The sequence below is a fragment of the Periophthalmus magnuspinnatus genome, chromosome 16, assembly GCF_009829125.3.
Source record: "Periophthalmus magnuspinnatus isolate fPerMag1 chromosome 16, fPerMag1.2.pri, whole genome shotgun sequence".
In the NCBI taxonomy this organism is placed as follows: Eukaryota; Metazoa; Chordata; class Actinopteri; order Gobiiformes; family Gobiidae; genus Periophthalmus; species Periophthalmus magnuspinnatus.
The window spans coordinates 1,366,804-1,391,887 of NC_047141.1; the positions used below are offsets into that span (position 1 = coordinate 1,366,804).

The 25,084-nt window shown below is 40.6% G+C and overlaps 1 protein-coding gene across 2 annotated transcripts in view; it reads right to left on the reverse strand.

Moving 5' to 3' along the window:
• ascc3 (activating signal cointegrator 1 complex subunit 3) overlaps nt 1–25,084 on the reverse strand; it is a 222,178-nt gene that overhangs the window by 21,253 nt on the left and 175,841 nt on the right. For both annotated transcript variants that reach the window (XM_033980435.2, XM_055227922.1), the window contains exons 25-35: nt 22,430–22,650; nt 21,379–21,464; nt 20,204–20,370; nt 19,669–19,814; nt 16,285–16,405; nt 15,153–15,295; nt 7,602–7,739; nt 7,028–7,148; nt 6,829–6,961; nt 6,056–6,181; nt 474–585 (exon numbers count right to left, since the gene is read on the reverse strand). In XM_033980435.2, coding sequence (XP_033836326.1) covers nt 474–585; nt 6,056–6,181; nt 6,829–6,961; nt 7,028–7,148; nt 7,602–7,739; nt 15,153–15,295; nt 16,285–16,405; nt 19,669–19,814; nt 20,204–20,370; nt 21,379–21,464; nt 22,430–22,650 — 1,514 coding nt within the window. The remainder of the gene's footprint in view (nt 1–473; nt 586–6,055; nt 6,182–6,828; nt 6,962–7,027; nt 7,149–7,601; nt 7,740–15,152; nt 15,296–16,284; nt 16,406–19,668; nt 19,815–20,203; nt 20,371–21,378; nt 21,465–22,429; nt 22,651–25,084) is intronic.

The following is a 25,084-nucleotide window of genomic DNA, read 5'->3' on the forward strand; positions in this document are numbered from 1 at the left end:
AGAAGAGACATGGGCAAACTATGGCCCAGGGGCCACACACGACCCTTTGGGCTTACTAATCCGGCCCGCTGAACGTGATCAAATTACATTAAAATAGGCGAGTGTAAAACCTTGTTCATTTTACCATTTCAATAAGTTGTTGATCTTTTGGCACTTGATAAAACTGAATGTGAGTTTTTCTTTTGTATTTATTTAAGTGAAATTTAATAAATTAATTATTGATTTAATGAGCCTTGCATATTCGCGCTTTGCTACATGTTACAGGCCAAATCTCTAATTAAATACATATACATATATATATATATCCTGGCCTGGCCCCTCTGCCAAATTTTTGAGCCCATTGTGGCCCGTGTGTGAAAAAGTTTGCCCACCTCTGGACTAGAACTTGGATAAAGATCTGATTTTAAGTATAAATCTAGTGCAGCTCCTTTAAGCAGACATGTATGTGGACAACACCTTTAAAACCCACAGACCTCTTGTATTTCGATGCAGTAGGAGCATTCCAGGTCTCGAAGGCTCCTCTCCACCAAACTGGACAGATACTTGTTGATGGAGTCATGGCTGATGTCCTCCAGGCTGTAATAACTTTAATAGGAGAAAAAAAACAAAACAACCACAATGTTAGAAGGAGTGTTGTTAGTAAACAAAACCGGACTGAAATATGAAACAATATAAGCATAAAAAACACAAGACGTCCCAACTGAGAATGGTCCAAAATTAGTGGATACGGATTAAAGTTGCAATATTATTCGCAATCAAACTGAAATTGAATGAATACAACTAGCCAATCCCAAAGGCTGTAGTGTGTCTCATGCCTTCTCTGTGTATGTCAGATGCCCACCCTTTGTGTGTCAGATGATCTGTATAAACACGTTCTGAAATGTGTTTTCGTTTGTGAGTTCATATTCTTCTAAAGGCTTATCAGAAAAATCACAATTTGATATTTTGATATTTAAGGTTCTACTTTTACTCAGTAGTTTGTTTACAAAGACTAAGGAGCTTAAGCCAGATATTGAATATGTTTTCTCTATTGGCCCAATACAGATACCTCCATATGTCACCCATCCATCATCATGCTTTCCCAAATGGGCCCATGTACAGTGGTCCCTGGTTTATTGCGGGGGTTATGTTCTAAAAATAACCTGCAATAGGCAAAATACGCAAAGTAGTCAGCTTTATTTTTTACAATTATTAATATGTTTTAAGGCTGTAAATCCCCTCACCACACACTTTATACACTTTTCTCACATAAGCATTAACATTTTCTCACATTTCTTTCTTGTTTAAACTCTCTCAAAGTTCAAACCTTCGTAGGCGCCTTCGTCGGTGCAGAACGTTTCATTGACATTGTGGGTTTTGTCGGGGAGAAAACTTGCAAACACACAGCACTTCAGAGTCACACTGAGATCCAACATTTATGTAAATTTGTCTGAACACATTCTGTACTGTACAGGAGACACGGCACGGAGGAGACTGATGGACAATGGTCTACAGTCCAACAGCCAATCAGGACGCAGAACACAATGCACGTTCATACACTGTAAAAAAAAAAAGTAAAATTGCACAAATCCGCGAAACAGAGAGACCATGAAAGGTGAACTACAATATAGCGAGGGACAACTGTACTCCACTGACACCAGCCCCACACTTTGAGAAACACAAGAGCTGAAGTATAAATATAGTTTCACATGTGCAGAAGTGTGTCTGTGAATGGGACCGATTAATGTAATAAAGTCAAACAGATGAAGCAGCTTAACGAGAAATGAGAACCAGAGAGACAGAGTTATTACACAAGAAGAAACAGCACATGGGACAAAATGGTTTCCACGTTTCAGGAGGAGAGAGGCAGAAAAAAAGAGGAGAGAGAAAGATAGAGAGGGGAGAAAAAGAGAGAAAGGGGAAAGGGGGAAAGAAAGAGATCGAGAGAGAGAGGAGAAGGGAGAGTCAGAAAGAGAGTGAGCAAAAGAGGGGAGGAGAAGAAAAGGGGTGAGGTAGAGGGAGGAAGAGAGATAGAGAGTGTTAGAGAGAGGGGGTAAAGAGGGGTGAGAGAAAAAGAGGGAAAGAGGGTAAAGAATGAGAGGGAAAGAGAGAGGGGGGATAGGAGAGTAAGAAAAAGAGAGGAAGGAAGAGATGGGGATAAGAAAGGGATATAATAAGACACAGGCATAGACCAATAGTGAGGGAGAGAGGGAAGAAGAGATAGAAAGAACAGGGGAGAGAAAGAGGGCATGGGAAGAAGAGAGAGAAAGGGCATGCAGGAGGGGGAAAGAGATAGGGAAAGAAGGAGAGAAAGGGAGCGGAGAAGAAAGATAGAGAATACTGTAAAGAAATATACATAGAAACAGAGACAGAGGGATAAAGAAAGGAAGAGAGAGAGGTAGAGGGAGAGAAAAAGAAAGAAAGGAGTGCAAGAGAGGGGGAGAGGCTGGAAGAGAGTGATAGGTAAGAAAGGAAGTGAGAGAGAGATAGAGGGTTTGGATGGAGGGAAGAAGAAAGGAAGAGAGGGGGAAGAAGAGAGAAAGAGTAAAGAGTTCCCACATGAGTCCGCTGTGCTCACGTGTAATCAAACATAATCTCTATTAGCTCGTAATATTTGTGGAGAGAACAGGCCTGGCTTTGTTACACAGGTACACAGAACAGATGACCCTCAGGCAGTGCATTCTGGGTAACATATTAGTCTGTACGCACTTCATCAAAGGAATATTCACACTTAAGATTTATATTTAGTACAAGATTGTAACTAGCCCAGATAACAAAGTACAAGTAGTAAAGTGCAGTACTTTACTTAAGTACATTTCAGAGTGGATGTTTTTTACTTTTACTTCACTACATTTGAGGGCAGTATCTGAACTTTCTACTCCACTACACAGTGATGAGTTATGAGTTATTTTGACCATGTTCGTGGAAACATCCTGTCTAAAGTTTTCCAGTTCAAGCTTCAGCTTAGTGCAAAATAAAAATAAATAGACAAAATTCTTAAGAAAAGTTAAGAAAGTGATTCATATTGTTTCTGCTGAACAAAATATGAATTTTGAATCAATATCACTACATTTGCACTTTAACAACATTTTTTCATGTGATATTTTTAGTTTGAGTAACTTTTTACTTAAGTAACAAAATTCAGTACAGTTGTCCCTTGCTACATCACCTTTCCTGGTCTCGCTATTTAGCAAATTTTTTTGGTGCAATTTTGCATGTTTTTTTTACAGCGTCTGAACGCGCATTGTGTTCTGTGTCCTGATTGGCTAAGGGACTGAAGACCATTGTCCATCAGTCTCCTCTGTGCCGTGTCTTCTTACAGTTCAGAATGTGCTCAGACAAGTTTACATAAATGTTGGATGAACAAAACGCACAATGTCGATAAAATGCTCTGCGCCGAAAAAAATTCAGAAACATATAATAGGGAAATAATATAGGAAGGTTTGAATATTGAGAGTGTTTAAACAAGAGAGAAATGTGAGAAAATGTTAATGCCTGTCACACTGAAATTATCAATGTGTCATGTATTTACTAAGAATATAGGACAATAATATTGAGAGTTGAAATGTGTTATACAGGACTTTAATGTTTTAAATTTGCTCATTTAATGTTAAACATTACAGTAACATAATTATCATCTTGAACCTATTCTTTCTTAGAATGAGAATCAGGATCACAGGAACAACTAAGACTTTTTAGATGGAAATGGATTAAGATATAAATTGTAAGTTGAACCAATGAACCTCATTAATCGATTAAATGTACATTCTTTTAACTTAGAATTTTAAGTGGTACTAATCTATTACAAGTATGTTCTTTTAATTTAATATTTTTAAATTGGCCCATAATGCCAATACATTTTTTTTTTATTGACCCAATTAAATGTTAAACAATGAACCAATTTATAAGTATTGACTCTTATAAATTAAACTAATTTCATTTGACCAGTTTAATACATATCATTATGATCAATTAAGAATATTTAGATGTAAATGATTATGATATAAATTATAGGTTAAACCAATGCTTTACTTTTTTCAGTATACTTCTTCCACCAGTAAAGTTAGGCGATGTGAAACAGCTGATTTTTACATATTTTCAAATGATTCTGATGGAAATATTCTGCATGTTAAGATTTAACTATTGCACAAAATGTGAATAAAACTTACAATTAACTATTAACTATTAACTATAAAAGCGTAGAAATATCACTTTACACCACAGATTGTTTAGCAAAAAGGACTAAGTGAGTGTGACAACACCCACAGCGTTCAGCTCCACCCAAATGAAGCTCATCGAGGCTAGCAGGTGTAGCGACCAATTTGGAGCCTAGTTCCATATTTGGAATTCCGACCACGAGTATCATAGCAACCAAAGAGCCAATTCAGAGCGAGGCTGTTGAAGGTAACCTGGCGCCCTGCTGGTTTAGCAGGGAGCGAGCTTAGCAATGCTGTTGCTAACGCTAGCCGGAGCAACCTTGGGGAAAGAAGGCGCTTGATTTGTCTGTTATTAATGTTCATATCTTGATTTACAGACACAATAGTGAAATAAAAACCCTAGGATCATGTAGAGCGGGATAATACGAACATTTAAGACCAAAATGACGAGTCTGACAGCAGCAGTTACAGAGAGAGGGGACACAGTTTTTACACAGAAAGTGAATTGGAGCCAGAGTCGATGGAGCCGGAAGTGCGTCCATGATCACTTCCTATCTGGAAAGCGGCGGCTAGCAGGTTAGCTATGTCCATTTATATATACAGTCTATGTAAATGTACCCAGTGATATTTACATAGTTTTACTTTGCAGATTAAATCACAAACCTCTTTATGAGCCACTGTCTGCTGGAATCACAAGCATAAAATTATTTAAAAAGGAAAAACCCTAGAATCCCAACATGAGACAGACGTTTGAGACTATAACTCAGTTTTATCGAGCACCACCCACGTGAACAGAAGTTAGTCCAACATATTTAGAGCGTGGTTTGGTGTAATGAAGCCATGGTCATTATCAGAGGTGGGTTTGGCCCCTGATGGTGCTGCAGACAGTTATGGGGCCCTGGGGACTGTGTGTGTCTGAATGTGAATGCAGAAGAAGGAGAAGGATGAGAAGGAGGGGGAGGAGGAGGCAGATAAATGAGATCCAACAGTACTAACCGGAGACAGCAACAACACGGCGTCTGAATATGGGGAGGGAGAGAGACTTAAAAGGCTCATATTGCGATAGTTTTTAATGTATGTTATAATGTTATTTCCTCACCACAAAGAGACCTGGAGTCGTGCTTTGTTTCATTCACACGTGTTTGAGTAACACTTTATTATTAGTCTGCTACATCTCCAAAGCTCAAAATGCTCTGTTCCACCTTGTGATGTCACGAAGTGGTAGTTTTCAAGTTAACAGCTCCTTTTACCTTTAGTTAAGTAGAGATTGGAAATTCCAGGTCTGTAAATGATCCAAATGATTCTAGTGAAGGTGTGTGGAGTTAAAAAACAGAGTGGAGCACTTCCTGTATTACCACATGACATGTGGAACAGAGTGCTTCAGTGTACAGTGGTCACAGAGTCTGTTGAGTTTCTCAGTGTGAGCCTCTGACAGCCGTGTAAAGGCCTCACAGCTGGACGCTCTGGTCTCTGTCTCTCTCCAGATGTTCTAGCAACACTTTTTCTTCTCTCTCACTCCTCCTTCTGTTCATCCACCCCGTTTACTCCCTCTCTCTAACTCTCCTCCATCTTTTCTCTCTCACCCTTCCATCTTCCCCTCTTCATCTTCTCTCTTCCTTTCCCCATTCCCTCTCTCCCTCATCTCTCCTTCCTTTCTCTCCCCATTCATTCTCTCTATCCTTTCACTCCCTCGATCCTCTCCCTCTATCCATTCTCTCTATCATCCATCTATCCTCTATCTCTCCTTCTCTCCATCCTTTCTCTCCATCCTCTCCACCCTCTCTCTTTTTCTCTCTCTCTCTCATGCCCTCCTTCCTCTCTTCATCTGTCTCTACCCTCTTCCCCCTCTCCTCTCTTCCTCCACACTGAGCCCATGCCCAGTGTGTGTGTGTGTGTGTGTGTGTGTGTGTGTGTGTTACCTGGGGTTCATGACGAGCCGTCTGAAGAAGTATGTCCACGTGATGTAGTCCATGGCGTCCTGTTTGGAGGAGATGGTTCCTGCGGCGATCTCAGCGTTTAGATGATCAGAGAGCACACTCAGGAGGCTACACAGCAGAAGATATGGACATGAGATGAGTTTCAGCTATTTGACATTCAAGTGGGTGATGTATTGCAAAAAACTCAAAACTAAATATTGGAGCCAGATATGATACCTCCAAACTAGCGTATTGTTACATGGACGAAATTGAATCAATTTTTATCACTATATCGACCAGTCATCATTTACAACATTTTCTTCATGCAGTGTTGGGCAATACAATACAATACAATACATGTTCTGAATACTAATTCTGAGTAACTGTTCAGATTACAGTTTCTTTTCTAAAAACGAAGGAATACATAGCAGTGACTGATAACACAGTTTAGGCTAAAATTGCACAGAATCAGTGAGAACAATATAAAACCCAGCTCTTGTGGTGAGGAAGGTGAGATTTCCCCTGATTAGTGATAAATAAAAGTGGGACAAACAGTCAAACAAATATAAAGCTGTTTTTAATCCTATGTTGTGTCTTTACTCTATAATTTAAAGAGCCCATATTGCTCTATTTTCTGATCTACGTTATAATGTTATAATTCACGTCACAGTCACACATGGGTGCCGTAACCTTTCAAAAAAAGAAAAAAAAAAGAAAAATAATATACTGCTTCTACAATCTGACTGGTATAATCTTGTTTTGTGTGCATTTTTTACCTGGACTCGACGGGGAATGGTTCATAGAGGAATTTCTTATAGAAATCTTTCTTAATGTCGTGAACCAGGATCACAGCTTTGCCCTGATCATCAAACTGAGGCCGACCTGCGCGTCCCATCATCTGCAAAACATCTACGGATGCAAACATAAAGACATTAATATCACTTCATATATGTATACACTGAGCTGGCTGTTTACCTGTAATGGGGTAGTCCACGTAACGCCTGGACTTGCCGTCGTAAAATTCAGTTCCCTTTACGACCACTAGGTGAGCAGGGAAGTTGACGCCCCAGGCCAAAGTGCTGGTGGCAATTAGAACCTAAAATCATAAATTTAAGATCTCATTAAAAAGTTACATTATTGAATCATATATAAATAAATATAAAAAAACCCCAGGATCATGTAGAGCGAGTTAATACAAAGAGTTAAGACCAAAATGACGAGTCTGACAGCAGCAGGTACAGAGAGAGGGGACACAGTTTTTACACAGAAAGTGAATTGGAGCCAGAGTCGATGGAGCCAGAAGTGCACCCATGATCACTTCCTGTATGGAATGCTAGTAGGCTAGTTATGTCCATTTATATATACAGACTATGGTCACATTTTAGTGTTTTTTATTAAAATACAAAGAAATTAAATACTATTTTAATCTAAAACAATATGTAATTTATAGAACATATTTGTGCAGAGTTGTGTTTAATTTTGGAGGAAGAAAAAAAACATCATTTAAAAGTAATTTAACATGATAATGTTGAAAATGGCAGTCACCTACCTGTATTTTGCAATTGACAAACAGCTCTTCCACGGTTTTCCGGTCTCTCTCGTGAAGTCCGGCGTGGTGCATCCCGATCCCAAACGCCAGAGTCAGCTTCAGGTTTGAGTCTCGCACTGTGGCGATGATGGCCTCAATCTGAACAAAACACAAAAGAGGAAACAAAACAATTATCACATTTATAAACTTTTGATTTGTGCAGATGATACAAAACAAAACTCCAAGTATATTTTTATTTTTAATGGATACTTTTTTCAGACTAAAGTTTAGTTAGTTTTCATCCCTGATAATTTGGACTTTAAACCGGGACGAGGGGGCCTTTTTACTCTCACGCACCTGAGATACTGTCCTGAAGAAGACTGCAGATGGTGCTGTAGTCCTGCCTCCACTGGTAGGACAACAGAGCCTAAACCTGTTTAAATCAGCTAAATGTCAGATCAATGTCACATGACCACTCTGAGGCGCTAGTGAGTAGTCCAAACTGTCAGGGATGAAAATAAACGAAACCTTGGTCTGGAAAAAGGATCTATTAAAATAAATTAACAGAGACCAGATGAACCTCATTGGACTCTAGGTATGTTTTTGATAAGGATACAACTCTAAAACAGAATTAAAGGGGCGATATTTAACTCTTCTGGTTCGTGAAATGTTCCACAGTATGGCATTACACTTTTCCATCTATCAGTTATTCAATTACACATTTTTATCACTTTAAAAACATGCATTCTTACTATGTCTTGAATCCTCTCTCCACAGATCTGACCTATAACTTGACCTTTCTGGTACCACCTTCTTGTCTCCATGGAGATAGATGCGTTTAATGCTAGACTGTGTAGCTTTCAAGGCAATGCAAAAAAAAAAAAAAAACATGTGTAGAGACAAGCAGGTGGTGCAGGTAAAAATACTACTTAAAGGGCTCATATTACACAATTTTCTGATCTCTGTTCTAATGTTGTTTCCTCAACACAAACAGACCTGGAGTTGTGTTTTGTTTCATTCACACATGTTTGACACATAAACCCTGCATATTTAGAGTTCTCTCAAAGGGAAAACACTCTGTTCCACTTTGTGATGTCATCATGTGGTAATGTGTGTTTTTAAACTCCCCACACCTTCACTAGACTCATTTGGATCATTTACAGACCTGGAGCTGCCAGTCTCTACTGAACTAAAGAGCCGTTAACTTGAAAACTACCACTTCATGACATCACAAGGTGGAACGGAGCATTTTGAGCTTTGGAGATGTAGACAGACTAATAATAAAGTGTTACTCAAACATGTGTGAATGAAACAAAACACAACTCCAGCTAGGTTTTTGATGTTGAAACAGTATATTAAAGTTCATACAGGTTCATTTTGCGTAGCACAGTGGTCCCTCACTATATCACGGTTCACCTTGTTGTTTCGTGGATGTTTTTTTGTGTAATTTTGCATGCTTTTTTTACAGTGTATGAATGTGCATTGTGTTGTGCGTCCTGATTGGCTAAGGGACTGTAGACCATTGTCCATCAGTCTCCTCTGTGCCGTGTCTCCTGTCCAGTACAGAATGTGTTCAGACAAATTTACATAAATGTTGGATCACAGTGTGACTCTGAAGTGCTGTGTGTTTAGATGTTTTCTCCCCGACAAAACCCAATGTCGATAAAACGTTCTGCACTGACAAAGGCACCTGCATCCACGCCCAAAAGCCAAGGAAGATGCTAAACATCGCAGAAAAAGTTGGACTTCCGGAAAATCTATGAGGTTTGAACTTTAAGAGTATATAAACAAGAGAGAAATGTGAGAAAATGTTAATACCTGTGTGAGAAAAGTATATAAAGTGTGTGGTGAGGGATTTACAGCTGCAAAACATATAGAATAATTGTAAAAAATAAAGCTTTCCACTTCGCGGTTTTGGCCTGTTGTGGGTTATTTTTGGAATGTAACCCCCACAATAAACGAGGGAACACTGTATAGGACCTTTAAAGGTCTGAAATTGAGTTATTTTCATTTCATTTTTGCAGTAGAGAGGACGGTGGAGAGAGAAAGCAGGCTATAATTCATATTTGCATTGAGATGGTTCAGAAAGCAGGCCTCTATAAAGCCCTGTGTGCAGTGTGTACTCATGGTTATGGGGGAGAGTGGGTCTTATGTGGGCATCACAGTTTGGGTAAATATAAGGCGATGACTGAAGTGGAGCAGAGGGAGAGAGCTTTCCAGTGGTTTTCTATGGAGGATAATTACAAACAGAAGAAGATGCAGCAGTTATTCTATAGTTAATAAAACAAAAGACTTTTTGTGGTAACTTTGTTTAAATGATTGACAATGGTCTACAGTCCCTTAGCCAATCAGGATGCAGAACACGATGCACGTTCATACACTGTAAAAAAAAAAAAAAAGTGTGTGAAATTGCACTGGAAAAATCTGCGAAACAGCGAGACAGCGAAAGGTGAGCTGTGACATAGCAAGGGACTACTGTATACCGTCTGTATTTGATCCTTATCGTTTGTTTGAGATTGGCTCCACAAATTTGCCATTAATCTTATGTCTTAAAGTTCTTTGAGCAACAATCATATTTTTGGGGTTGAATAATGTGATCACTTTGATAGTGAAAACCAAGTGACAGAAAAGACTTTGAATTTAGTGCCAGTTTTTGTTTCATGTAGATAGACCCAGGAACTACAAAGATATTACCCATTAACCAGATCAAAACATCTGCATTTCGACAGTTAAACAGCTTATTTGATGTTCAGATTGGATTAAATATTTAAATAAATAAACACACTTTGTACAATTCAAACCACAAATGTATGCTGTATTTGTCATGGCATCAGAAGAATCAAGTGCATGTTTTCAGAAATCCTACCTGATCAGATATCTCAGAGAAATATGAGTGTTTTGCAGTAAGCTTGAGACTTGTTTTTGGATGATTTCTTGGCTCTTTTTCTTGAACCAATCTTCACAGTTTTCACAGACAATATAATGGAGCATGACACAGGAGGAACAGCCCATCTGAAATTATACTTAAACCTGCATTTGTGAAAATATGAAAACTCAGCAGAACTGAGCTGAGAGCGAGAGGAGGAGAGATACAATGATGTGTGGGGAAAGTGAACTGGGCCAACTTTTATAATTATACAGGCCTATGATCAGTTTAAACCACAGACTGTATAAAGAAGTGGACTAAGTCACCAACGCCGTTCAGCTTCAGTCAATGAAGTTCATCGAGGCTAGAGCAGTTATAGAGGACAATTTGGAGCAGAGTTCCATATTTGGAATTCCGACCACAAGTATCATAGCAACCACAGAGCCAATGCGCAGTGAGCCTGTTGAAGGTAATGTCCCCTTCCCAACCGCACCGCTGGTCAAGCAGGGAGTGGGAGCTTAGCAACACTGCCAATCAAACCTGTTGCCAACGCTAGCAGGAGCGACTTTGGGGAAAGATCTTGCATTGATGATGGTAGAGTCTGACTGCTGCACAAAGCCTTCCCCAGCACATCTCAAAGATTCTCAATGGGGTTAAGGTCTGGACTCTATGGGGGACAATCCATGTGTGAAAATGATGTCTCATGCTCCTGAACCACTTTTTCACAATTTGAGCCCAATGAATCCTGACAGTGTCATCTTGGAATATGGTTGTGTCGTCAGGGAAGAAAAAAAACATTGATAGAATAACCTGGTCACTCAGTATATTCAGGTAGTCAGTTGACCTCATTCTTTGAGCACAGACTGTTGCTGAATCTACACTCACCTGAAGGATTATTAGGAACACCATACTAATACGGTGTTTGACCCCCTTTCGCCTTCAGAACTGCCTTGATTCTACGTGGCATTGATTCAACAAGGTGCTGAAAGCATTCTTTAGGCCAGGGGTCGGCAACTTCACTTGGCTTCGGGCCAATTTTTTTCAGCGCCCACAGGTGGCGGGCCAGATGGTAAAGGTATTGGCTTACATATATTTATAAATACATAAATACGAATTACATGCATTTTAACTCACCTAAAACAGCCAATTAAAAAATCCTCGGGCAAAAGCTTTTGCTCCTTTTATTATGGTTTTGGTAAGAATTATGCCTTTGTTTGTTCTTTGGTAATATGGATGCTAAAGGCACACAGTATCGGGTAGAGCTATGAAAAACTTTTCACTTTAAGTTTTTACCTCATTTATTCAGGTCTTTGTCTCATGATATTAATTGATACTAATACTTTTGTGGTTAAAATGTTAAACAAGGATAAAATCTTTCTAAGACGGTTACTTGAACCAGGAAGCTGCGTAATTATTGCTTATCGTCAAATCTCTCCATCAAAATTATTTTCTCACGCTGTCTTCTTGTGACCATCGCTGCGATTTAGCTCTGCCTCGATGGTTAAACTACGACAGGCTTTTAGTCGTAAGTAATACCGCACTAACGGCTTCCTTACTCCGCATTTGGTGCCGTAATGACCTGCACCTTTACATACGACTGTGGGAGAGCTGTAGGGCAGGACGCAGAGTGCTAACCAGGGTCCGGGGTCGCGGAATGCAGAGATAAAACAGACAGTACCAGGGCTGGGAAGCAGGGTGGAAGCAGGGTCGGAGCTGAGCCGGGAGCGCTGGAGCTGAGACGGTCCAATAAGCTGGGTGGAGACGCACATAGATCCGGCACCGAACGGGATGAGGATGAGACGAGGATGAAACGAAGATGAAATGAAGATGAACCGGCACTGAACAGGGTGTAGAAACGCAGATGATCTCGCCCTGAGTGTCTGGTCCTGGCTCCTCTTATACACAGCAGGTGGTGGTGATTGCGCTGATGAGCTGCAGGTGCACGCAGGAGGAGCCAGGAGCTCAGCCCAGCTCGGCAGGTGAGGGAGGGAAGGAGCAGGACAGGAGGAAAAACGTGGAGCAGACGGAGCGGATCATGACAGTATTAAAGAATCAATGCCGGAAAAAAGTCCAAAATCCTCTGGCAGGCCAAAAAAAATTGGCAAAGGGCCAACATTTTCCCGCGGGCCGGACGTTGCCGACCACTGCTTTAGGCCATTATAGTACACAGTGTAGTACAGTGAACTCATTGTCATGTCATTGTCAAGAAACCAATTTGAAATGATTCTAGCTTTATGGCATGGTGCATTATCCTGCTGGAAGTAGCCATCAGAGGATGGGTACATGGTGGTCATGAAGGGATGGACATGGTCAGAAACAATGTTCAGGTAGCCCGTGGCATTTAAACGATGCCCAATTGGCACTAAGGGACCTAAAGTGTGCCAAGAAAACATCCCCCACACCATTACACCACCAGCCTGCACAGTGGTAACAAGGCATGATGGATCCATGTTCTCATTCTCATTCTCTCATTTGAATGTCTCAACAGAAATCGAGACTCATCAGATCAGGCAACATTTTTCCAGTCTTCAACTGTCCAATTTCGGTGAGCTCGTGCAAATTGTAGCCTCTTTTTCCTATTTGTCGTGGAGATGAGTGGTACCCGGTGGGGTCTTCTGCTGTTGTAGCCCATCCGCCTCAATGTTGTGCGTGTTGTGGCTTCACAAATGCTTTGCTGCATTCCTCGGTTGTAACGAGTGGTTATTTCAGTCAACATTGCTCTTCTATCAGCTTGAATCACTCGGCCCATTCTCCTCTGACCTCTAGCATCAACAAGGCCTTTTCGCCCACAGGACTGCCGCATACTGGATGTTTTTCCCTTTTCACACCATTCTTTGTAAACCCTAGAAATGGTTGTGCGTGAAAATCCCAGTAACTGAGCAGATTGTGAAATACTCAGACCAGCCCGTCTGGCGCCAACAACCATACCACGTTCAAAATTGCTTAAATCACCTTTCTTTCCCATTCTGACATTCAGTTTGGAGTTCAGGAGATTGTCTTGACCAGGACCACACCCCTAAATGCATTGAAGCAACTGCCACTGTGATTGGTTGATTAGATAATTGCAGGAGAAATTGAACAGGTGTTCCTAATAATTTAGGTGAGTGTAGACCTGACCAACTGCAGCAACCCCCAACCTATTTGCTTAGTTAAATCCAGTTTTTTTGACCAGGCAGTGTATGTCCATTTAGTGTATTTGTCTATTTATAAATACAGTTTATAGTTTGAATGTTCCACAGGAACGTGCCAGTGCGTGCCTCACCTGTGCGCACAGATGAGACGCTAATGTGTACACATCTTATATTTTTACCTACAATAATGCAAACTGCAGAATAAAACACCTTTTAAACAATAGACAAATTAAGTCTAATTCATACAGCTGAACACAAATGTGCCAGAACGCATGGTCCGAATGCGCACTACGTGCACAGAAGCAATGCTAACGATTATACACTGTATATTTTACCTACAATTAAGTCAATAGCAGAATAAACCACGCTTACCGATCGAGAACAGCATCCAGTCCATCAAAAAATAAGGTCCTTTACTCCTGAGTCCACTGTGGGATCTTTACTCTTTGCCATGAACTGCTCCGGGTCAGAGATGCCTCTAGTATAACTTGTAAAAACATCCAGTGTCCTCAATCACGTACTCCACTTGTTTTGTCCGTTTCGTCATGTTTAAAACACAAAACAACAGTGTGTAAAATGCGCCATTATGCACAGATTTCTGCACCCACTCCTTTCCCAATTCACCAAAGTGCCTTAATTGCATCGTTCTAAGTGTTGGTCGACAGGCACTTGCGTCACTTTCGGCGCAACAAGGACCGGTCCATTTCGACAGCATGACATTGAGGAGTACACATTTTCTTCTGGGTACGTCTGTTTACGGAAAACCATGGCATGTGATACATCATCCTGTTCCGCTGCTCATTGGCTGTAAGGGGAAAATGTCACTAAATGTGTGTAATGTAATTGGTTGATTCTACAAGGGGAAGAGTGGGGCGTAAACTTTCAGTCATCTGTAGCACTGATTCTTTGTCTGCGGCCTCAGAAACCCACAACCCCCACCTTATTGGCCAACACTGGTGTCCAACACAAGCTGACACGTGTGTTTAGCACTGGGGAACAAAGTTGGCGCTGTCAAAAGTTTATTATGCCTGAAATCGACAAAAGAAAGGCAAAGAAGTGACGGAGCAGATTTCATATTTGGAGTACTTTCCTGCAGCAGATTGGACATGGATGATCTTATTTTGTGGACATAATTTCTTGACTGGATTATATTCTCTGGACCTTTACGGAACAAATGAGACCAACTTTGTGTGAATATGTTGATGTTTGACAGAACCAGAACGCTCAATGGTAAGTGAAGTCCAAATTCACACTTGGTGACTTTTCTGTAAAAACATCTTTCCTGTCAGCACTGTGGTGATTGCAGGTGAAAATGGTTTGCATATCCAGAAAGACGAGCGCCGCAGCTTTCATTTGATGTGTAGTTGTTTGTGTGGGTGACGCAGAAGTGTATGTACATTGCTGTAAAGTTGTAAAGTAGGCCCGGGCTGTCGGAACGTTAACAGGTTAATAATTATCGTGATAATATCGTTAATCGCGATTATTTTGGCCACGATAATCGTGAGTCTAAAATTTAATATCGTCCCATCCCTACTCTGAACCAATCACCTCTCAGTAATAACAATAAATGCCCACCTCCCGCTCGTCCTGGTGCAGCCACTGTTTGGGGTTGTCCTCTGTGGCCAGGTAAGCGATGAGGTCCAGAGCCGTGAGTCGAGTCTGACGTCGCGACGAAACGAAGATCAGAACAGGTTTGGCAGGAGAGTGACTACGGATGGCTGCAATACAAGAGAGACATACACATAAGAGAGGTATACACACAACAGAGGTATACGCACAAGGGAGGTATACACACAAGAGAGGTATACACATAAGAGAGGTATACAAACAAGAGAGGTATACACACAAGAGAGGTACACACACACCTGACAGGTTTACACACTGGAGAGGTATACGTGTACACACACAAGAGAGTGATAAACATAAGAGAGGTATACATACAAGAGAGGTTTACACACAAGAAAGGTATATGTATACACACATGAGAGGTATACGCATATACACAAGAGAGGTTTACACACAAGAGAGGTACACACACGAGAGGTACATGCACCTGACAGGTTTACACACAGGAGAGGTATACGTATACACACAAGAGAGTGATACACATAATAGAGGTATGCACACACACACACAAAATGTTAAATGACTTCTAAATTCTAAATTTTTAATGTATTAGGTCTTATCTAATATTACACTGTTCAGAAGGAGACCAGCCAAGTTTCTAAGAAACCGAGGAAGGTGGCTGAGAAATACACTTATATTTTTTATAATAATTCATGAGTTCGTACGTCATTTGTATAACTTGCATTATATTAACATTTATATATAAGAGAAGAGAGACAACAGTTGGCAACAGTAGATCAGTTGCTAAACCGCTGGTTTAGCAAGGAGCGGGCGCTTAGCAACGCTGTCAATCAAACCTGATTTGTCTGTTATTAATGTTCATATCTTGATTTAGGGACAAAATAGCCAAATAAAAATCATGTAGAGCAGGGTAATATGTACATTTTAAGATCAAAATGACGAGTCTGACAATGGAACTGGGGCCAGAAGCGCACCTATGCTCACTTCCTATTTGGAATGCAGTGGCTAGTGGGTTAGCTATGTCTACTTACATATACAGTCTATGCCTGACCCCGAACTGGGAGTATGACATCATCAAATTCTAGGATCTGAAAATTCAAACAAGTGACTTTATTTGTACCTTGAAAAGTTGGTTTGTTCATAGTGGCCATGCGGGGGCAGTAGTGTTGCCCTGGAAACCCGTGGATGTGCACCTCGAGCGGGACAGGACGCACAGACGGACGGAAGTTAAACAATCCCACCTGTTCCAAAACAAAAGAGGAAAGTATGGGCAGGCAGAAGGGACAAAAAGGACAAAACACAAACAAAGATTTACGATGAGCAGCTGGTGATGTGAAACTTTAACCTCTGTAGTTTAGTCAAGTCTGCGGAGAGGGAGTGGTGTTTGCACATTAGAAGTTTGAAGTTTGACTGGGACGTGTGCCAAAGACAAGACCAGTGAATACAAAGATTTATGAGAGAACAGAGACAACAGCTTCTTTATACTGACAGATTTCAGTTGACAATATCCCATAGGCCTGGATGTTCAGTTGAGATGGGAAAGGGTAAAATTATGTGTTTTTTTTTTATTTTATTTTTTTATCAGTTGTTACAAAAAAAAACCCTAAAATTATACAGAAATACAGGATCTTATGTGAAATAATAATAATAATAATAATAATATTAATAATAATGATAATAATAATAATGCCTTACACTTGTAATGCACTTTACAGGCTTGTCAAAGCCTCTCTCAAAGCGTTACACTATAGTCATTATTCATTCACTTCCACACTTGGTGATGGTAAGCTTGTCTATTGGCACCATCGGCCCCTCCCACCATCACCAATCATTCATGCACACACTTTCATACTAGGCAATGTGGGTGAAATGTTTTGCCTAAGAACACAATGACAGATTCGCCCCATTTTGCAAATGGCAAATGGTTAAAGAGGAGGTATTTTACTTCTATGGGGTATTAACTGCACAATAAACACAACATATTTAGATCATAGATTATTGTTTTGAAAATGCTATATTTGGCCAAAACAATGTATTGATATATTTAATTTGTTTCAGTTTTTTTTTTTTTTTTTTTTTTTTTTTAATGCTCTCAGCGCTGAGTCACTCCCCCTTCAGAGTGATATCATATCACAATCGTCATTCATTTTGCTAATAAAACTACTGCACCATTGCATCAGGTTTGTTGTTGTAGTGTATTGTTTGGTTCCTGCTTTTGTATATTTATGGAGAATTGTCGTATGGGAGCATGGGGGCTTTAGATAGTATCATGTTGCTAACCATCAGGAGGGATGGAATGGGGCCTGGGAGAGATCGATAAAATACTAAAAAATGAATGGATGACGTCTAAAACCTCTTCAGGCATGTTTTTGATGAGGGAACAGCGTTATAACATGGAAGAAAGCTCCAAAAAGTACATTTTTCATAATACCCCCTCTTTAAAGGTTCTATATTACACAAAATTGACTCTTGTCAGCTTTAAGCCATGTTCTGATGCTGTTACCGCCTCAAAAACAGACCTGGAGTTGTGTTTTGTTTCATTCACACATGTTTGAGTAACACTTTATTATTCGTCTCCCTACATCTCCAAAGCTCCAAATGCTCATGAAGTGGTAGTTTTAAAGTTAACAGCTTTGACCTTTAGTTCAGTAGAGATTGGCAATTCCAGGTCTGAAATAATCCAAATGATCCTACTGAAGGTGTATGGAGTTTAAAAACACAGTGGGGCACTTGTGTGTATTACCACATGACATCACAAGGAGGATCAGAGGGTTTTCTGTCTGGGAGAAGAACTCAGTGCTCATGTGCTAAACATATGTGAATGAAGCAACACTAACAAAAACAACTTCATGTATGTAATGTAATAAGGGACTCTTCTGAAAACTATGCAGTATTGAACTTTTTCTGGTTGTCTCCATGAAGATGTATGATGGAAATACAAGATAGACAGGGTATGGCATTAACCCTGTCTATCTTGTATTTAACGCTAAATACATGTATTCGTTCTGCATGTCTTCATGGAAAATGAAACGTTTGATGCCATGCTGTGGGGTATTACAAAAAGCATAGAAATAAGCCGCCTTAACCTGAAAAGTTACATAGTGTACCTTAAATTATCCATTGCATGTAAAAACTGTAAGTGAGCATTTTCTAGCTAGCATTCTAACCTTGGCCCCATTAAACAGACTTGTCAGCAGAATTTGATATGGACTTTATAATCTCCTCCCCAATATAAAGTCTTTTGTTCAAAATAATAAGAGACAAGCAAAGTGTGCAGTGCTTCAGCTGGATTTTCAGTTCAAATCAAATGTCATTGTTTTGATAAGTCAAAGCATTATTGCAAATCTCTTTTAGCTCCAGAATGACAAGCCAACCCCGCCATGTGTATCCCTGGTATCTTCTCTCTTCTCTGGACTTTAAACATGGCATCCAAACTTAAAACTGCGGTCCATTTTAGAGATTTGATGCTGTTAAAACAATGCCAAAGTCTCTGCATGGCCTAATTACAAGTATTACAGAAATTCAGTTAAATGTAAAAGGGACGATGATAAATGTTGGAGAGATACAGAAATATGTGGTTAACTTGGCACTTTGTAAGTAAAGCAAATTGTTGGTATATTTCATACAATGGAGCTGACAGTTGCAATCACGGAGCAGATGGACTGCAATAACCTGGATCTTGAAGCACTGAGAGCAGAAAGAAAGACCTCTCCAAAGGCATTAAGTCTATGCCGCAATGGTGCCCAGACCTTTGATACTGACAAAGGTTGAATTGGATTTGACAATGCTAAACATAATTGGTTCCAAAATTATCTTTCAAACAGAATCCAGGCAGTAGCAGGAGCAGCCTATGGGTTTAAATTACATTTTTAAATTTTAAGCAAAGCTGTGCCCCAAGACTCAATTTTGGGCCCGCTACATTTTACCACATTTTTTAATACATATATTTACATGCACATAATGCTGTTTTGTTATTCACATAAAAGTTTATTTGTTCAGTCCAGGTTTTGATTCACTGCATAACAGTTAAACAGTTGGAAGGTGGAAACACATTTAATACAGTTGTCCCTCGCTATATCACGGTTCACCTTTTGGGGTCTTGTTGTCTCGCGGATTTTTTTTAAGTGCAATTTTGCATGCTTTTTTTTACAGTGTATGAATGTGCATTGTGTTTTGCATCCTGATTGGCTAAGGGACTGTAGACCATTGTCCATCAGTCTCCTCCGTGCACGTGAACAACATATTTAAAGCAATCAACAAGGAAGAGGGATATAATATACGAAGGTTTGAATTTTCAGTGTTACAAGAGAGAAATGTGAGAAAATGCCTGTCTGAAAAAAGTGTATAAAGTGTGTGGAGAGGGGTTTTACAGTCTTAAAACATATAGAATAATTATAAAAAATAAAGCTGACTACTTCATGGATTTTGCCTATTGCGGGTTATTTTTAGAACGTAACCACCGTGTTACATGAGGGACCACTGTACACCAGTCCTTCATACCGACCTGTCCTATCCCAAGCCAGTCTGCCAGGTCTCGAGCGTTGGCCAAAGCTGTGGACAGACCAATGACTCGGACACTTTTGGACGTGTGCGAAGAAATGAAGTTAGTCCTGGACACGATCACCTCCAGGACGGGACCCCTGTCTTCACCTGAAGCAAACAGGAACAAGAAAGACTTTTTTTTGTTTTGTTTTAATGCAACTAGAAATTATCTAGAAAATACATTTTTGCAAATGGCGATGCCCGAAGTAGAAGTTACCTGGACTGGGTTTTGAGGTAACTAATGCAAGAATCTGTGCTTATTGAGATAATAGAGGAATTTCTCATCTGCAATACTACTTTGCATTATAGAGGATATCCAAAAATTATGAACAAGGTTAACTGACAGTGACTCAGTGTTTCGAGCACTTGTCCACCAAGTCAAAGGCTGGAGATTTGATTCCAGCTTGGACAAAGTTCAGTCGTCATGTCCTTAAGCAAGACACTATGAATGTGTTACGTGAATAATGATTAGACAGCATTTGACAGGTGAGCCTTACCCAGCAGGTGTATCTCGTCTATGATCAGAATGGCCACTTTCTGGACGTAGCTGCGGTTCTGCCAGCTCCGGCTCACTCCGTCCCACTTCTCAGGGGTGGTGACGATGAGCTCGGCCTGAGCGATGGCTCTCATGTCTGGGGTCACGTCGCCCGTCAGCTCTACCACTCTGGAGGACACACAAAACAACTTTAAGGCCTGTTATATAACCACTAACCACTATTGGCAGTCGTCCGTAACATAATTTTGATTTCTTCTGGAAAGTTAGTTGCCATGGAGATATACTACACAAACATTAGGAAAGTTTAAAAACTTAAGTTTCCTCATGTGTAGTGTATCTCCATCAGACCGGTCCAGTTTTATTTTCTTAATTGGTGATACTCGTAGGATTCGGCAGCGTTGCGTCATTTTGGTATACATTTTTTTTAAAGTGCTGCTCTAGTGTGATGTGCAGCTATCTAACGAGGACTAAACCGGGACTAAACCGGGACTAAACCGGGACTGAACCAGGACTAAACTAGGACTAAGCCAAGCGAGACAGGCCAGGACTAGATTGAGATTAGACTGGGACTAGAGTGGGACTAAACTGGGACTAAACTAGGACTAGACCAGAACTAATTCAGGACTAAAACAGGACTAAACTAGGACTAAACCAGGACTAGATCAGGACCAAACCAGGACTAATCCAGGACTAATCAAGAACTAAACCAGGACTAAACCAGGACTAAACTACGACTAAACCAAGACTAAACCAGGACTAGACCAGGAATAAACCAGGACTAAACTAGGACTAAAGCAGGACTAAACCAAGACTAAACCAGGACTAAACAAAGACTAAACAAAGACTAAACCAAGACTAAACCAGTCATCTTCCTCGAGAAACGAGACAGGCCTCTACTTTGGCAATGTTTAAACCCAGGCTCCAAATGGTTCTGTTTAGCTGCATGTGACTGAAAGGTTTTTCTCTTCTCTTTTAATGTTAATTTTATGATGAGTATTTATGTTTGTATTTGTTTGTATTGTGATTTTATTTTCTTTCTTATTCTGTAAAGCACTTTGGAGCAGTGGACTACAGCACCAGAACATCATCACCACTTCATTCGCCCATAAACCCAGATAAAGTGTGAATCTGAAACATTAAAGTACTTTTGAAGAAGCTGTTTTGATTCAGACTTACTTTTTCCCCAGTTGCTCCTCAATACGGACTTTCCAATCCTCAATCCTCTCTCGGACCAGAGCTTTCAATGGGGCAATGTACACCACCTGTGGACAAGAGGAAAATAGATAAATCACATACCCGATCTGTGTTGTTTTGTTTTATTTAATTTATTATTATATTTGATTTATTTTATTTTATAAGGTCTATGGATTTATATATATATATATATATATATATATATATATATATATATATATATATATATATATATATATATATATATATAGATAGATAGATAGATATATAGATAGATAGATAGATAATGACAGAGTATTTTCTCAAAGTAAATGCAGTGTTATAAGCCTTGTTCATCTGACTTTTCAAATGATAGATTTTTGTTTTCTTTAAATTGTACCATCCATCCATTCACATTGGCCAAAATTAAAAACTGAGACAAATTCACGGGCCAAACTTAATATTTATTGAAAAATTGACTGCACCAGATGTGTTTAAGTTTTCCATAGGGAAATGAATGTTAGTTTTTGCTTAAACACTAAATCAAGCTTGATATTACAAACATATGAGAAACAAAATTTGAAATAAAAGACACATCAGTAGGATTAATTTCTTATTTAAATAAATAAAATAAATTGTCTCTCTCTGTGACTTTTCAAGTTCCTTTTTAAAGTAAATCTTTTTTTCACGAGCCAAAATTTTTTTTATAATTTTCTTCACTGAAAATTCGACTTTCAAGCTATTAACAGTCCACGCCTTGGAGTAGAAAAAGTGCATTGACATAACATATAAACATATTCAAGCTCAATTTGCAACACTCAATTTACTCTGCCCACTGGTTTCGACTGCGCACAAGAGTACTAGCAAAGCTTTCTGGGATTAGTAGTATTAGTGGTGCATGCGCTATATACCAGCGGGCCAGCTCTAATCGCATTTGATATGATCTAACGGGCCAGATTTGGCCCACAGGCCTGAGTTTGACACATGTGATCTAAACCAACACAATTCAAAGATAAAACTCCACATCTTTAATTAGTGTAAAAATTGGTCAAACCTTGGCGCCTGGATACTTGTTGAAGACCCTGAACATAGCCATCTCCGCGGCGATGGTTTTCCCGGAGCCTGTTGGCGCCCCCAGCAGGACGTTGGTGTCAGTGTGGTACAGCGTGTGGAATATCTGGGTCTGGATGGGGTTGTAGTGAGTGAATTTGTACAGACTCTCGTACTCCCTGTTTCCCAAAGCGGTGATGGGCAACGGCTGCAGGTCCAACAGCTCTGAGGAGGAGGGATCAGTGCAGAATTAGAGAGACTTAAATGGGTTTGCAATGTTTGAAATGTATAGACATGGTTTACAAAAGACGTGAAGTGATTAGTTCATTTTGGAGGCTTCTAGAACAAGTTTTTTTTTTTTTTACTTGAGTGATTTTCTGAATGACTAATGACAGTACTTTTGGGGGACGTACTTTGTAAATATTTTTAATTAAGAGGTGCACTATGTAACTTTTTGGTTGGAGGATCTGCCACCTATTGGTTGTCATAGAGATGTTATTGTTTTTCCTGGAATTTTACACAGTATAGTAAACTTTTCAATAGTCATAGTGACAAGCAAGCAGAGTTACCACTCAGATCTGTGGAATGGCCAGCCTGCTCATAGTAAGACTGTATTTAAAAAAAAAAAAAAAAAAAAAAAGACAGGATCACCTAGAGCGGTTTAATACGAACATTTAAGACAAAAATGACGAGTGTGACAGCAGCAGTTACAGGGAGAGGGTCGCAGTTTTTCAATGTAAAGAGAACTAGAACCAGAATCAGTGGAGCTGGAATTGCGCCCACGATCACTTCTGATTTGGAGCATGGCAGCTAGCTATGTCTATTTATATATACAATCTATGACCACTGGAAACATTTTAAAATGAAATGAACGTTCAGTTTTTCATGTTTTTTAAGACAGTAAAAATCTGGTACAGCACTTTCGATAGTTTTTTACAATCTGTAGACAAGAGGTGTCATTGCAGAGTTATTGTGGTTCTAAACTTCTGTTCTGTGGCCTGTATCATTACCATGTTTTGGTAGAATTAAACTATTTTAATCTCTCTGTTGCTGTCTCTCTCTTTTGCTTTCTCATGTAAAAACCACAGTAAAAGAACAAACAGACAGTCAGCGAGAAAAAAAAAAAGGATCTGGCAACAGTTTGCCTTCTTAAAATTGGGCCAAGTCTCGCAACTGGGAGCATTTACAGATGTCAGAGAGCTCCACCATTTTAAAGGAACTGAATGGGATGTTGGGTGTAGTGTTTTTAGTCACAGGGTTAAACTGCTGTTAACACATGCTGTTAACATTACAATGGACGGATAGCATGAAGGACTGAAGTCAAAAGTAAGAGGTGAGCGCCTGGTGGCCGGACCTTCCCCATGGGGCCCGGCCAGGCCCAGCCCGAAGAAGTGACATGAGGCCGTCTTCCCATCAACCCACCACCTGTGGGAGGAACTATGAAAGGCTGGTAAGAGGAGATCGGTGCAGCAGTCGAAGGCAGGGGCCTCAGTGACTGGATCTCCGGGCATGGAGACTGGCTCTGGGGACATGGAATACTACTACTAGATAGTGCTCAGACCGGGGCACTCCATTGTTCTCCGGGGGGCTTCAACGCCCATGTGGGCAATGACAGTGACACTTGGAGGGGGGTGATCGATAAGAACGGCCTCCCTGATCTGAACCCAAGCAGTGTGCTGTCATTGGACTTTAGTGCTAGTCACAGTTTGTCCATAACGGACACCATGTTCGAGCACAAGGATGTCCATCAGTGCACGTCGCACCAGGATACCCTAAGTCGGAGGTTGATGATCGTCTTTGTTGTCGTGTCATCTGACCTCTAGCCGCGTGTCTTGGACACTCGGGTGAAAAGAGGGGCAGAGCTGTCAATTCATCACCACCTGGTCGTGAGTTGAGTCTACTGGCGGAGGAGGAAGCCGGACAGACCTGACCTGGCAGGCCCAAGCGTATCGTGAGGGTCTGGTGGGAACGTCTGGCAGAGCCCTCTATCAGGGGTGTCTTCAATTCACACCTCCCAGGGAAGGCTGGGGATATGGATTCTGAGTGGACCTTGTTCTCCGCCTCTATTGCTGCTGTTGCGGCCATATCAGCAATAGAGGCGGAGAACACGGTCCACGATCCATATCCCCAGCCTCTATTGCTGAGCGGCCACATCAGCAATAGAGGCTGGGGATATGGATATGGATATGGACAGCCTCAAGGAGATTCTGGCAAACCGTCCAAAGCCTCAGGAGGGGGAAGCAGCGCTTCACCAACACTGTTTACAGTGCAGGTGGAGGGCTGCTGACCTCGATAGGGGATGTTGTCAGACGGTGGGAGGAATAATTTGAGGATCTCCACAATCCCACCCTCATGACTTCCAAGGAGGAAGAAGACTGGGGATCCAGAGGCTGTCTCGCCCATCACCCTGGCTGAAGTCACCGTGGTGGTTGGCAAGCTCCTCAGTGGCAAGACTCCAGGGCTGGGTGAGATCCATCCAGAGCAATGGATGTTGTGGGACTGTCTTGGCTGACATGTCTCTGCAACATTGCGCGGTGGTCGGGAAGACTTTGCCTCAAATGGAGGAGTTCAAGTATCTCGGGGTCTTGTTCAAGAGTGAGTGAGATTGACAGGCGGATCGGTGCAGTGTCTGCAGTGATGTGGTTGCTGCATCCAACTG